The sequence below is a fragment of the Bison bison genome, unplaced genomic scaffold (assembly GCF_000754665.1).
Source record: "Bison bison bison isolate TAMUID 2011002044 unplaced genomic scaffold, Bison_UMD1.0 scf7180017864530, whole genome shotgun sequence".
NCBI classification, from domain to species: domain Eukaryota; kingdom Metazoa; phylum Chordata; class Mammalia; order Artiodactyla; family Bovidae; genus Bison; species Bison bison.
In genome coordinates, this window is record NW_011495080.1 from 10,254,425 (window position 1) to 10,269,112 (window position 14,688).

The 14,688-nt window shown below is 38.2% G+C and overlaps 1 protein-coding gene across 2 annotated transcripts in view; it reads left to right on the forward strand.

The window, feature by feature from the left end:
* Positions 1 to 14,688, forward strand: part of GRM8 (glutamate receptor, metabotropic 8) — an 858,241-nt gene that overhangs the window by 496,218 nt on the left and 347,335 nt on the right. For both annotated transcript variants that reach the window (XM_010831727.1, XM_010831728.1), the window contains one exon: positions 11,828 to 12,028. In XM_010831727.1, the coding sequence (XP_010830029.1) occupies positions 11,828 to 12,028 (201 nt within the window). The remainder of the gene's footprint in view (positions 1 to 11,827; positions 12,029 to 14,688) is intronic.

A 14,688-nucleotide genomic window follows, 5' to 3' on the forward strand; every position in this document is an offset into this window, starting at 1 on the left:
TCTCCAAGCCAGGCTTCAGCAATATGTGAACCGTGAACTTCCAGATGTTCAAGCTGGTTTTAGAAAAGGCAGAGGAACCGGAGATCAAATTGCCAACATCCGCTGGATCATGGAAAAAGCAAGAGAGTTCCAGAAAAACATCTATTTCTGCTTTATTGACTATACCAAAGCCTTTGACTGTGTGGATCACAATAAACTGTGGGAAATTCTGAAAGAGACGGGAATACCAGACCACCTGACCTGCCTCTTGAGAAATTTGTATGCAGGTCAGGAAGCAACAGTTAGAACTGGACATGGAACAACAGACTGGTTCCAAATAGGAAAAGGAGTTCGTCAAGGCTGTATATTGTCACCCTGCTTATTTAACTTATATGCAGAGTACATCATGAGAAACGCTGGACTGGAAGAAACACAAGCTGGAATCAAGATTGCTGGGAGAAATATCAATAACCTCAGATATGCAGATGACACCACCCTTAAGGCAGAAAGTGAAGAGGAACTAAAAAGCCTCTTGATGAAAGTGAAAGTGGAGAGTGAAAAAGTTGACTTAAAGCTCAACATTCAGAAAACGAAGATCATGGCATCCGGTCCCATCACTTCATGGGAAATAGATGGGGAAACAGTGGAAACAGTGTCAGACTTATTTTTGGGGGCTCCAAAATCACTGCAGATGGTGACTGCAGCCATGAAATTAAAAGAGGCTTACTCCTTGGAAGGAAAGTTATGACCAACCTAGATAGCATATTCCAAAGCAGAGACATTACTTTGCCAACAAAGGTCCGTCTAGTCAAGGCTATGGTTTTTCCTGTGGTCATGTATGGATGTGAGAGTTGGACTGTGAAAAAGGCTGAGCACTGAAGAATTGATGCTTTTGAACTGTGGTGTTGGAGAAGACTCTTGAGAGGCCCTTGGACTGCAAGGAGATCCAACCAGTCCGTTCTGAAGGAGATCAGCCCTGGGATTTCTTTGGAAGGAATGATGCTAAAGCTGAATTTTCAGTACTTTGGCCACCTCATGCGAAGAGTTGACTCATTGGAAAAGACTCTGATGCTGGGAGGGATTGGGGGCAGGAGGAGAAGGGGACGACAGAGGATGAGATGGCTGGATGGCATCACTGACTCAATGGACGTGAGTCTTAGTGAACTCTGGGAGTTGGTGTTGGACAGGGAAGCCTGGTGTGCTGTGATTCATGGGGTCGCAAAGAATCAGACACAACTGAGTGACTGATCTGATCTGATCTGATTTTCAACACACTGCCTTATATATGTTAACTCATTTAAATATGACAATCCCTATGGGGTGAGATACTATTACTATCCCATTTTACAGATAAGAACACTGAGGCAGGGTATTCGGGAACTTAAAGTCCCACAGATAATAACTGGTGATGCTGAGATTTGAACCCAAGCAGACTGGCTGCAGGGTGGTAGTTCCTAATCACTGAACTAAATTGCCTTCATTATACTTATCGAATGAGTATATGAACCTATATCCTGGGTCTATATTGTGATTTCGTTTGTGTAATTGGAAAAGTGTTGCACATTATGGAAGATGAACTATGTTATAGCCCCACATAACAAATAATGGTGTCCATTTATTCACTAGGTAATATTCCAGATCCTCTACATTATCTCAGTGCTTACAATAGCCATGCACAATAAGTGTACATTCCTATTTTCCGAATAAAGAATAACTCAGAGGCAAAGTCTCAAATTTTCATCTTCTGATCTCAGAGCCCATATTGTTTGAGATTTTTTGTTTTGTAGAAGAGAGAGGACTTAATCTGGGACTTCTTGGATGCATAGAGTTTAAATAAGGAGAGAAGAAAATGTTGAGCATTAAAAGTAAATTGGAATTTAGGAATTATACCATGAAGAATCAGTTAAAAATAAAATGAAAAATTCTACTTGATAAAGTTCAAAACCACAAAATATTGAGGAATTACTTGAAAGGAAATGAGCAAGTAACACATCTGTCTGAGGATTCCAAAAGACTTGGATAAGTAGAAATCCTCTGTCCACAAATGGGAATACTTGAATAGTGCAGCTCTACAGCAAGTCTTCTACAACTAAGTTAGAAATTCTAAGAAATTTCTTAGGATGCCATTCTAAGAAAAGATTCAATTACTGAAACTAGTTTAAATAATTCTAAAGTTTATTTGTAAAAATTATCAAGAATTAAAAAAAATAAAACTACTGATAGAATTTTCATGAACAGATGGTACAATCTATAGAATTACATTTGTAAAAAGCAAGAAAGAGAAGAATAAAGGAGTATTGGCATGTTAAGAGACAAGCATCTTAGACCAGAGTTTCCATATGTATATATCCAAGAATGTATGAGTCTGATATGTGTTAAAAGTGCCTTTATATAAATTAATGGGAAAAAAGAATATTCATTCAATAGGAGAATCAGTTTGCAATTTAGAAAACATAAAATCAGATCCTTACCTTACATCAAATATCACTTTGGATATCAGGAATTAAATGCAGACACCTGAATCAATTAAGTGAACTATATTTCAAGTGGTAGGAAAACCATGCTTTCCTAAAATATGGGGAAATCCTCATTAAAGATGAAATGAATAGTGCATATTTTAAAAGTATACCAGAATTATCTTAATTTTTAGAAATAAAGAGGGAAAGAAAAATGATGTGAGGCAATAGACCAGTGTGCAAATATTGGTTAATATTGTGGATCAATAAATATTCTCTATTTTCTTCTTTATACTTTCCCCTTCACTTTTCTACAAAGACTCTGATTTACTTTTATAATTAGAAAAAATGTTTAAGGCAAATCTTAAAGTGTGTCATAGGGTCTGCAATGACAAGTATAATATACTTTCGAGTAGAAGAGGGGGCATTTCAAATTGAAAACCCTTGAAATCCTGTCCCCTGAAGGGGAAATTATGAAGAGGCAACTCAAATTCTTCAATAGGGGAGCTTTAATGATAAAGTCTACTATTTATCAGCATCTTTACATACTGTTTTTAATCAAAATTTGTCTCTAATGTATATGATCTAACATAATTATGTAGAAAATTGCAGCTGTTTGAATTTTATCAAATGCCTATTCTTTGTTTAGGGACCTCAATATATCTACGAAATAACATTCTCTTCTGAACACCTTCCTTTTAAACTGGTGGTTTTGCCTGAAGATACACTCAATCTTATTTGCCACTTACCTTAGGTTTTTCAGTGTTTTAAAAAAACCCTAGAGCATTGCATGGAAAATTTAACACCTGAAGGGGACAGCTGGCACCTGCCTGGAGCATTTTCCGTTTCCTGCCAGGCACAAAGGAGAGATGTTATTGTGGGCTGCTATAGCACTCTTCACTGGTTGATTTACAAGTGTCTCCTGATGTGTCCTCAGGCAGCCAAGAGCTTTCAATTCTTGGGACTATATTTAAATTACAGAAGAAGATGGAGAGCAGGTGATTCTCTATAGAGGACCCTTACCTTCTCATTTTTCATGCACTGTGTAAATAGATAAAGCCAAGGCTCAACTTAGTTGGCTAGTCTAATGCATCTGTTTATAAAGGTCCTTGACAAAGCCTACTATAGAAACTATGAAGCAGGACCTTAGGTGTGCAATTCTCTCTTGACCTTGGTGGTGTTTTCCTAGAGAAATCCTCTAGACAAATAAATACGTGCACAAAAGTACATTCTTACCCTCCAAAGCTAAAAATGCTCATTTATATTTTATAAACATAAAGGTATAGGTCTTATTAACTTTGATTTTCACTACAAATATCCAGTCACCTTGCTTATAAATTTCAGTCATTTATGCTAATTTCATCTTTGGTATATGGTTGAAATTCACAAACAAATTTTTTTTTGTAGTTTAAAAAAATGCTTAAGATGTTATTGAAATATATTTCCCCCACTTAGCATTTCAATATAGAGACTGTGATTTGTTGATATTTGTTAGTGTTTATTAGGATTTCTGTAAAAGTGTATATTATTTTATAATATTCTTTAATCCATGCTCTGCTAATTTCTTTAAAGATTCACACACACACACACAACAGACACACATGAACACACAATCTCTATACTTTACTAGGAGATAAGCCAGTCATAATGGCTGAACATTAAACAGGAATTCAGAGAAGTAAAAATTAAGCCTGAACTGAGAGAATCAAAGAAAACTTCACAGAGGAGGAGGAAGTTAAGCAGTAAATGGCAGAGGTTTGGTGTCAGACCTGACCTGACCACTTACTGTCATAACTTGTATGATCTTGGATAAATTATTCAACTTTTTGAGTCTTAGTTCTTTTATCCTTTTAAAAAAAGGAAGAAGAAGAAAAAAGGAATAATGATAATTTATGATCAAAGAGAGGCTATCTGTGAAGAGTCCTGCCCATTTTAATTGTTGGTGTCCTCATTCTTCCCTTTCACATCTTCATAATTGATTTTCCATAATTGATTCTTTTAACCTTTGGATCAAACTAAAAAGATAAATGAAAATGTTTCTCCTTTGTGAGGAACCAAATTCAATATATAGCTCAAGTCTAAGAATAATGAACATGTAGTGATGCAGTTAATCAGTCTGAGAATTCAAGAAGAAAAATTCAGGCTGGCATTTGGTACTTTTTTTTTGTTAATGCAGAATTTCCAGGTCTTGGTTACTGGGTATTCCTAACTGTTTTGGAGAATTGAGTTTGTAGTGTCTGTTCCGTCACACCCTAATACAATCTTCAAGTGATCTTGGAAAGTGTAAGAAGGAAACAGAAATAAAAGAAGCTGCCCTAGATTCTAGAATTTTAGAACTGAAGGGACCCATATTGATCATCTTGTTCAGTCCTCTAATTTCTACTGAGAAATAAATAAATGTCAGAGGCATCATGACTTGAACATAAGTCTTTGAATTTGCAAACCATTGGTCTAAAGGCAGCACCTGTATAAGGTATTTTACTCCAAAGTGAGAGTGTTAGTCGCTCAGTCAAGTCCAACTCTTTGTGACCCCATGAACTGTAGCCCACCAGGCTCCTTTGTCTATGGAATTCTCCAGGCAAGAATACTGGAGTGGGTAGTCATTTTCTTCTCTAGGGGATCTTCCCAACCCAGGGATAGATCCCAGGTGTTCTGCGTTGCAGGCAGATTCTCTGTCATCTGAGCCACCAGGGAAGTCCATTTTACTCCAAGGTGGAGTATAAATTATTTCAGTGTTATAATCAACTGTCTCACTGTTATACAATTTTCCTAGGCATTTGGGCCTGTATTCTTTCAATAATTTGATAAATTTATATAAAGTTTATCTTATATAAATTATATGATAGAGGATATAAAATACTATAGAATTGAAAAATCAGTCTTTTTAACTGCAATAAATGGAACCCTCTTGTTCACCTTGTTGCAGGAAGGGGGACTCCTTCCAGGGCCAGAAACTTGGCTCTTGTCTAACTCTCGGAAATGAATTGTCTGAGGAGACACATGTGCTGACAAAGCAAGAGATTTTATTGGGAAAGGGCACCTGGGTGGAGAGCAGTAGGGTGAGGGAACCCAGGAGAACAGCTCTGCCACGTGGCTTGCAGTCTCATGTTTTATGGAGATGGGATTAGTTTCTGGGTTGTCTTTAGCCAATCATTCTGACTCAGAGTCCTTCCGGTTGTGCATGCCTTGTTCAGCCAAATGGATGCCAGAGAGAAGGATTCTGGGAGGTAGTCGGATATGTGGTGTCTCCTTTTGACCTTTGCCGAACTCTTCTGGTTGGTGGTGGCTTATTAGTTCCCTGTTCTTCACCAGGACCTCCTGTCATAAAACAACTCTTGCAAATGGTTACTATGGTGCCTGGCCAGGATGGGTGGTTTCAGTCAGTGTGCTTCCCCTAACAATCTGATTTTCCAAATTCTGTTAATGGTGCCATTATGTACTATCTATCCTCAAACCTCCTGAGTTGTTGATTGCCTCCAACTCATACTCCCATATTTTATCAGGTTTCTAAATACTGTTAATTTAGTTTCTAAAATATATTTTCTCTCGTTGTTTTCCTTATCCACTGTTTCAACCTATTTCTGCCCTGCCTCCCGTCTTGTATCTCTACCTTTAACTTATATTTGTTTCAATTTATTGGGTTGGCCAAAAAGTTCATTCAGGTTTTCCTTAACTGGAACAGACTTTTTGACCAACCCAGTACTTTACATATCATTCCCAGAAGTAATTTTAAATACCAGTCTTGGTTCTTTGTTTTCAAACAAACAATATTTAGTATTTAAACTAAATATTTAAGATGCCCCTTGACCTGATCTGAGCTGTTAAATTGAAAAAAAAAATTAAATATCACTACTGCAGCCTAAACTTTGGAGATTGAGATGTAGATGCCTGGGATACAGTGAAGAAAGTTACAGGGTGAACATCTAAGTGAAGTCCCGTGGTTTGAATATCTCAGGTTATATTCAAGGACCGGAAAGTGGAGCAGAGAAAGGTAGGGTGGTACCAACAGATGAGGCTGCAGAGATGGAGACCCCATCACAGAGGTCCCTGTGAGCAACTTTCCCAGTTCAGTAAGATTCAGAAAATTGTCCCAGGTCTTTTGAATTGTGCAACTTGTACCCTAGTCCAGGTCTTCCCAACTGGTCTGTCCTCTTCTTCTGGCTACCTCCATCAGTCAGTTTGTCTTTCCACCTTACCACTGGGCCCATGTTTTTGGCCCTCTGCAGTTTGGGAGGTGCACACAATTCTTTTGCATATTTTAGTGCCTGGGAGTTATTTCTGTTTAATTGAACATGCTAATGTTTCTTTCCCATCCTTCCCCTATTGCGTCCTTGAAACAAAATCAGTTTAAATTCAGTATAAAATGACTTATGTTTGCTGATATGCTAGTGATTACTTTTCAGTGTGTGGTGCAGTTCTTGGCATGATTCTGCCGGTTTTAAGAATGACTATGCAGTTACTACATACATGTGCATTGTCAGGAAAGTGGATCAGAGTATGATAGTCCTGTCTCTGGTGTGTCAAGGACTGGGGCAAATAGAGTTCTTCTGGAATTCAGAATGACTTTTAAATTTGGTCCTGTATGCATAAATGTGTTTATTCAGAGCAGCTCACATCTTCTCTTCTCTCTTACCAGCTTCCTCATAGCAACTGCAAGAAAATGATTTAATTATTTAAAATACTTGCTGCTTACAGAAGAAAAAGTCAGGGAGGAGCTAAATAAAGAAATAGTTTTTAACCTACACATTTAGAGTGTGGAATTATCTACTACATGCTAAGACTGTAGTAAAAAATTCAACCGGTTGGATGTTTGCTTTCCTGGGAATAAAAGGTCTAATATGATTTACATTTTTTCCATTGAATTGACTGTTTATAAGATCATCACTGCGGTAACATTATGAGTTTTATAACAATTTTAGGAAAAGGAAAATAGCCCCTACGTTCTCAGTTTATGAAACTAAACTATCTCCTGATAAACGAGATAGTCTTGGAAAACCAAGCTCAACAGCCATGTATCAAAGAGTTTAAAATTCATACCAGGTTCATCTTAGGAAGTCACGTTGAAATGTATACAGCACTTTGCAAACTAGAGCAGTTTTGCCTTTTCACTAAGAAGGACTAAAACCAAAAGATGCACCTTGGGGTGCAAAAGACCTTCCGTGGTATTGCCCAGACAAATAAGCATTTACTCTGTGTTCCAGGGACATGAGATGCTGTCAGAGTTTTGGATTTCATTAATGAAAACATAAAACAATCTTGCTATAAAATTAATGAGGCTGACTTCATCTCCCACCACACAATCACTTAGCTATATGTTGTTAATTTTAAGCAAAACACTAAAACACATCACAACTTTACAATCAGTGTTTTAAATGGATGACTGACACACAGCCTTTGACAATATTTAGCACTTTATAGCAATACATTAACACCAACTTTAGAAACTATAGCATACTGAAATTTTATAGCCAATCAAGTTGATGAGTCACTGTCAGCTTACAAAATTCTTCTTTTTGATGATAAGAGAAGCAGATATAGGAAGTGAGGGGCAAACTCTAGCTCCTGTAAAATCTTTACTATCATTACTGCTACTGCTACTGCTAAGTCACTTCAGTCGTGTCCGACTCTGTGCGACCCCAGAGACGGCAGCCCACCATGAACTTGAAATTTTAAGGAATAGAAAAACATCCGGTTGGCCCAAAAATTCATTTGGATTTGGGTCTAAACAGCATGAAAACAAATCCGATGATTTCTTGTAAAATTTAGAAATGGTAATAGTGGTCAATTTTTTTAGTTTGTCATCATGCATGTACATTGATTTGTGAAAAACGTCATATAGTATCCATTGATGTGTGTGGCGATAGTCACTAGACAGCCTTATGGACTTTAAAAGAAAAAACGTGAAGTTGGATATACTTAATCTTCCTTCAAACTAATTGAAGTTTATAACTAGTTAACGAAATAAGTAGTTCGACTAGAGAAAACAGATATCTATGTTTCGAAATTACAGATTATTCATGTCCTCATGTTGGGAGATTCTGATTCATTAAGTTTGAATGGTGCTGTTTAATCTGTGCTTAAAAAAGATAACTAAGATGGGAACAACTGCTCTGGGATGCCTAGTCTTCATTTTCAGTTATCCAGTTCAGTGATGCAAAATAAATGACACAAGATTTCTCGGTATATAGATAGGGACCTATCCTCGATGCAGTTATTTCAGGTTTTTATCACTGTATTCTTTCCCTTGTCATATGCCTCTTTTTTATAAGCAACCGTGCTGGTCTGCCCAGGACTGTCCAGGTTTTGGTCCTATGACCTGAGAGACTCCTCAATCCTGGACAACCAGAGTGATTTGCCACCAGATAAGATCTTTAAAGAAATAACTGAATCTTTTTGGTCGCTGTGACCATTCTTCAATATTTATTTGTGAGTTGTCTATTTTGTGGTTAAAATCATGGGAGAGAAATTTTAGGTAGAAGCTGGAAAGACTGTTTTTACAGGTCACTTGATGACATTCTGGACATAAGCATTGAATACTACCTAGGAGCCTCAATCACTTAGACCTGAGTATAATAAGTGATTGAGGTTTCCTTGGTGATTCAGTGTTAAAGAATCTGCCTGCCAATGCAGGAGACTTGGGTTCAACCCCAAGGTCAGAAAGATCCCATGGAGAAGGAAATGGCAACCCACTCCAGTATTCTTGCCTGGGAAATATCATGGACAGAAAATCCTGGCAGTCCATGAAGTTGAAAAGAGTCAGATATGACTGAGCACACATGCATAATAAGTGAGGCCAGAGGAAAAAATGTTCAATGATTGGATAAATGAAAATGAATAAATTAACTACTACATTTGTCTAGAGAAGAGTCACTGTTTTTATCAGAGTATGAAAAAAAGAAAGTCGTTCAGTCGTGTCTGACTCTTTGCAACCCCATGGACTATAGCCCACCAGGCTCTTCTGTCCATGGGATTTTCCAGGCAAGAATACTGGAGTGGGTTGACATTTCCTTCTCCAGGAGATCTTCCTGACCCAGAGATTGAACCTGGGTCTCCTGCATTGTAGGCAGATGCTTTACCATCTGAGCCACCAGGGAAGTCAGAGTATAGGACCCAAATATAAAATAACTACTTAAATTAACCTCTCTAAATTTAGAGGAAATATGCATTAGTGTGAGGAAAGATAATATTTGTTGAACTTAAAGACTGTTTATTAAAGTTGACTAACTGACATTTATGGGAAAATTTAAAGTGCTTGCTTTTGCTCTATCCTAGTGTTATCAGACAGAGAAGGCACTGGCAACCCACTCCAGTACTCTTGCCTGGAAACTCCCATGGATGGAGGAGCCTGGTAGGCTGCAGTCCGTGGGGTTGCTAAGAGTCAGACATGACTGAGCAACTTCCCTTTCACTTTCCACTTACATGCACTGGAGAAGGAAATGGCAACCCACTCCAGTGTTCTTGCCTGGAGAGTCCCAGGGACGGGGGAGCCTGATGGGCTGCCATCTATGGGGCAGAGTTGGACATGACTGAAGTGACTTAGCAGCAGCAGCAGCAGTGTTACCAGATGTATAAAGTTTAGGGGAATGTGAAAGTGAGAGGAGATCCTTTTTGCTTTCCTTAATAAGCCCTCAATGTCCTTAAGTCACTTGATGGCATTCTGGACATAAGCAATAAAGATTATTCTAGGATCTAGGAGACAAGACACCGCACAGAGATAGAAAGACCTGTTTTGTTTTTGTTTTTTTTTTCCTTGTGTGTTCAATATTCTTGCCATCTACCCCATTTTTCTGGTAACTGAGAGAATATTGGTGTCAATTTGGAGAAGTGGGAATGGTTCCCGTATCTGCTCTGTGTGTCTAAGTGAATTTCACATCCATAATCTTGGTTTCCTCATCTTTAGAATGAAAAGGTTGGATTATAACTAAATTATATTTCATCTAACTTAAACATCAAATTTATCTTCCATTTTTAACTCTGTATTTATATCACAAGTTAAATGATAAACATGAAATTAAAGGTATAATTTACAAGGCCAATTCTCAATCCTCAATATACCTAAAACAATTATTCTGAATGACTTCACTTTAAGAGCTCTGCATCGTTTATATAATGTACAGCAAGAAGACTATAGTTAACAACACAATATAATATACTTGAAAGTTCTTATAGATCTTAAAAGTTCTCACCACAAGGAGTCAAAAGGGAACTCTGTGAGTGATGCAAATGGTAACTAACCTTATGGTGGTAATCATTTCACAGTATGCATGTATATTAAATCATCACATTATGTTTCTTAAACTTATACAGTGTTATATGTGAATTATATATCAATAAGCTGGAAAAAATAATAAAAACATAAAATTGAGTTTTTATTTGAGAAGAAATTAAGAAGAAAACAAATTGAATGATTCTTCTAAAGATAAACTATTGGTTGCTGAGTTGTGTCCAACTCTGCAATCTCATGAACTGTAGCCAGCCAGGCTTCACTACCCGTGAAATTCTCCAGGCAAGAATACAAGAGTGGGTTGCCATTTCCTTCTCTGGGGGATCTTCCTGACCCAGGGATCAAACCTGGGTCTCCTGCATTGCAGGAGGATTCTTCACCATCTGAGCCACCAGGGAAGCCCTAGAGTTAAGCAGTGCACTTAAGGAAATATTGTCATTTAATATTTACAAAAAGAGCTCCCAAACAGCACTTTCTAAACAAGGACAGACCTGGGGTTATGAGGGAGATCTTACTTTGAGCCACGTATTAGATAATGCTCTGGGAGCTGAGGTGAATGAAAAGAACAACAGTCTACACATTTTACTTAAAAGATTGAATCACTACCAAAATGCTAGGTAATTACTAACATGTACAGTATAATAGAACTCAATAAGGTGGAAATGAAGATAATGAAACTATATGTCTTTTATTTACTTTATATCTTTTTGTTGCTAATGGAATAGTTTCTGTTCTTTCCCAATAAAAATTCTATACCCAGTTTAAAAACCTAAGAGTAAAATCAAATAGCTTTATCTCATTAGGTGTGCCTCAAATGGTGAAAATCTTAGCCCTCATTCCATCTTTTAGTGAAATCTAACCCCAGTTGATGGAGAAGGCAATGGCACCCCACTCCAGTATTCTTGACTGGAAACTCCCATGGACGGAGGAGCCTGGTGGGCTGCAGTCCATGAGGTCGGACACAACTGAGCGATTTCACTTTTGCTTTTCACTTTCATGCATTGGAGAAGGAAATGGCAACCCACTCCAGTGTTCTTGCCTGGAGAATCCCCAGGATGGGGGAGACTGGTGGGCTGCTGTCTCTGGGGTTGCACAGAGTTGGACACGACTGAAGCGACCTAGCAGCAGCAGCAGCAACCCCAGTTGATGGATTTCCATTCTCTTACAGGGCTGGAGCGAATTGCACGGGATTCATCTTATGAACAGGAGGGAAAGGTCCAATTTGTAATTGATGCTGTGTATTCCATGGCTTATGCCCTGCACAATATGCACAAAGATGTCTGCCCTGGATACATTGGCATTTGCCCACGAATGAGTACCATTGATGGGAAAGAACTACTCGGTTATATTCGGGCTGTAAATTTTAATGGTAAGTCACAACTTTTTTTGTATCTAAACACTTGAGAAGTGACAGGGTGTGGCTATTCTCCCTATATATAGAATATACTCCAGCAGAGTGGGAAGCATAGGATAAGAAGCAGTTCCCCTTTTAATCAGAAGTGTGAGTTTTTCCACCTGCTTTTAAATCTCAAACACATTTTTGTATGTGTGTGCTACCATTTATCTGTTCCTGAAAGAAGTAGAAGTTAAAAATAAGCTGCTATCAATCAAAAATCACTCTTTCAGAAACAACTTAGGAGGCTCATTTGGAACCACTGACAACAGATTAGATTTCTCTGAAAATGTTTTGTTCATGCCATTATTAGAGAAGGCATTGTTCACATTTTGTTTTGAAACTGATTTTCAGCATTTTAAACAGTAAGATGACTTGAGGAAGAGGGAGTGATTTAGAGCTGCTGTATATTTAGATTCTTTTAAAAGCTCTGTGTTAAGGTTCCACAGCTTCTTTTTCTTTGTATTTCTTTCAACAACTGGGTCAATTTGAAGCAATGAGCTGTATCGTGTAAGGTAGAACTACATACAATGAAGTAGAGCTGAGATTTGCCTATTGCCGCAGCAGAAATGCTGCTTCTCCGAGTGACACAAGAAATTAGTACAGAATATGCTGGATTCATAGTACTTGGCTGAGAATAGCCAAACTGCCTGTCTCAAGTGATGAAACTATTGAATTCTGCTGTTCTTTCATGAAAGTTGTAATGGTTGCTGCTCATGACTTTGACCATTGTTTTCAAATGAAATGATAGAATGCTCTGAGCTGTCTAATTCTTTCTGTGTGGCTGTAATCCACACAATGGACATGCCTCCGAGGCACGCACAGTGCTGCACTGTCCATCATAATACACTCCAGTGACCTCAGCTGCCAGCCTTCCTCAAAAAAGCACAAGGTCAACTTCAATTTAGAATTCAAGTGGAAACTTCCTTTGCTCTGTTCAGGCAATGGGAGACACAATTTGGTTTACATTCAATCCAAAGGACCCTCTTTTTTTCAACAGAATTTTGGTGAAACATTACATAATGCTGTTCCTTTTGTTGAGAATATAAATAGTAAGGGGAATTTGAAAATAATTTTCTTACAGTGATTAAATGGAGCGCAAGAGGAGTGTTACAATGCAAGGTTATTTACCCTAATGTGAGGCTGGGGAACACTTTGTTTATCTAAACTGTTAAACAGTGGAAAGAGGAATGCAAATGGATATATTTTTTCATAAACTAAAGCTCATTTCCAGAAGAGAGGCAGATCTTTTAAAGAAATATTGGATTAAAGCACTTCAAAGGTGAATTACCAATTTCTTTCTTAACCATAGATAAAAACCTAACCCTTACTTGATGACTTTAATTATCATACCATACTGTAATATAATGATGCCATTAAAGACTACTAAAAAAGTCATAATGTCTAATGATTATTAACACAATTTGCCTCTAGACACCAATGATTTCTGAGTTCTGTCTACTTTTTACAGTTTTTTTTCCCCTTTACATTTTCAGAGTACTGTTGCTGTGATTGTTTTGGGGGCTGAACCCTTCCATAATTTGCTTCTTTCAATCTACCATGAATACAAAGGACTTCCCTGGTGGCTCAGACGGTAAAGCGTCTGTCTACAATGTGGGAGACCTGGGTTTGATCCCTGGGTCAGGAAGATCCCCTGGAGAAGGAAATGGCACCCCACTCCAGTACTATTGCCTGGAAAATCCCATGGATGGAGGAGCCTGGTAGGCTACAGTCCATTGCGTCGCAAAGAGTCAGACACGACTGAGCGACTTCACTCACTCACTCATGAACACGAAAACACATAAAATTTCATCAATGTATTTACTGAGTCCATAGAATGTGTTAAACATTATGATAGGTGCTAAAGATACATTACTGGTAAAAACAGTTCAAACAGACCTAAGTTTCTTGGGGAATTTAGATATCAATCAAAAAAGCACACAAAGGTGTAATTATGTAATCTGCAATGAGTATTGAAAGAGAAGGTATGTTGGACTTAAAGTTTATAATAGGGGAATATGTCTATATTCTAGGTAGTTAGAGACAGCTGGAATCAGGATGAAAGTGAGAGATAAGGGTAAAACAGACAGGACTAGGGAGATCATGAGGTCTTATAGGTCATTCCTACAGTTTGTTCTTCATCTTGAAAGCAATAGGAACCCACTGAAGCATAATAGAACTGTGTCTGATACAAGAGTAAATGTACCCCAGATGAGGATCATGTAAAATACAAGGATTTCACTGTATGAACTTAAAAGATCTCTTTGAGCTCCTTGGAGATTTATTTTGCTAATGGCTTAAAATTTGGCTGTGTTCCAATCAGATCAGATCAGATCAGTTGCTCAGTCGTGTCTGACTCTTTGCAACCCCATGAATCGCAGCACACCAGGCCTCCCTGTCCATCACCAACTCCCAGAGTTCACTGAGACTCACGTCCATCGAGTCAGTGATGCCATCCAGCCATCTCATCCTCTGTCGTCCCCTTCTCCTCTTGCCCCCAATCCCTCCCAGCATCAGAGTCTTTTCCAATGAGTCAACTCTTCGCATGAGGTGGCCAAAGTCCTGGAGTTTCAGCTTTAGCATCATTCCTTCCAAAGAAATCCCAGGGCTGATCTCCTTCAAAATGGACTGGTTGG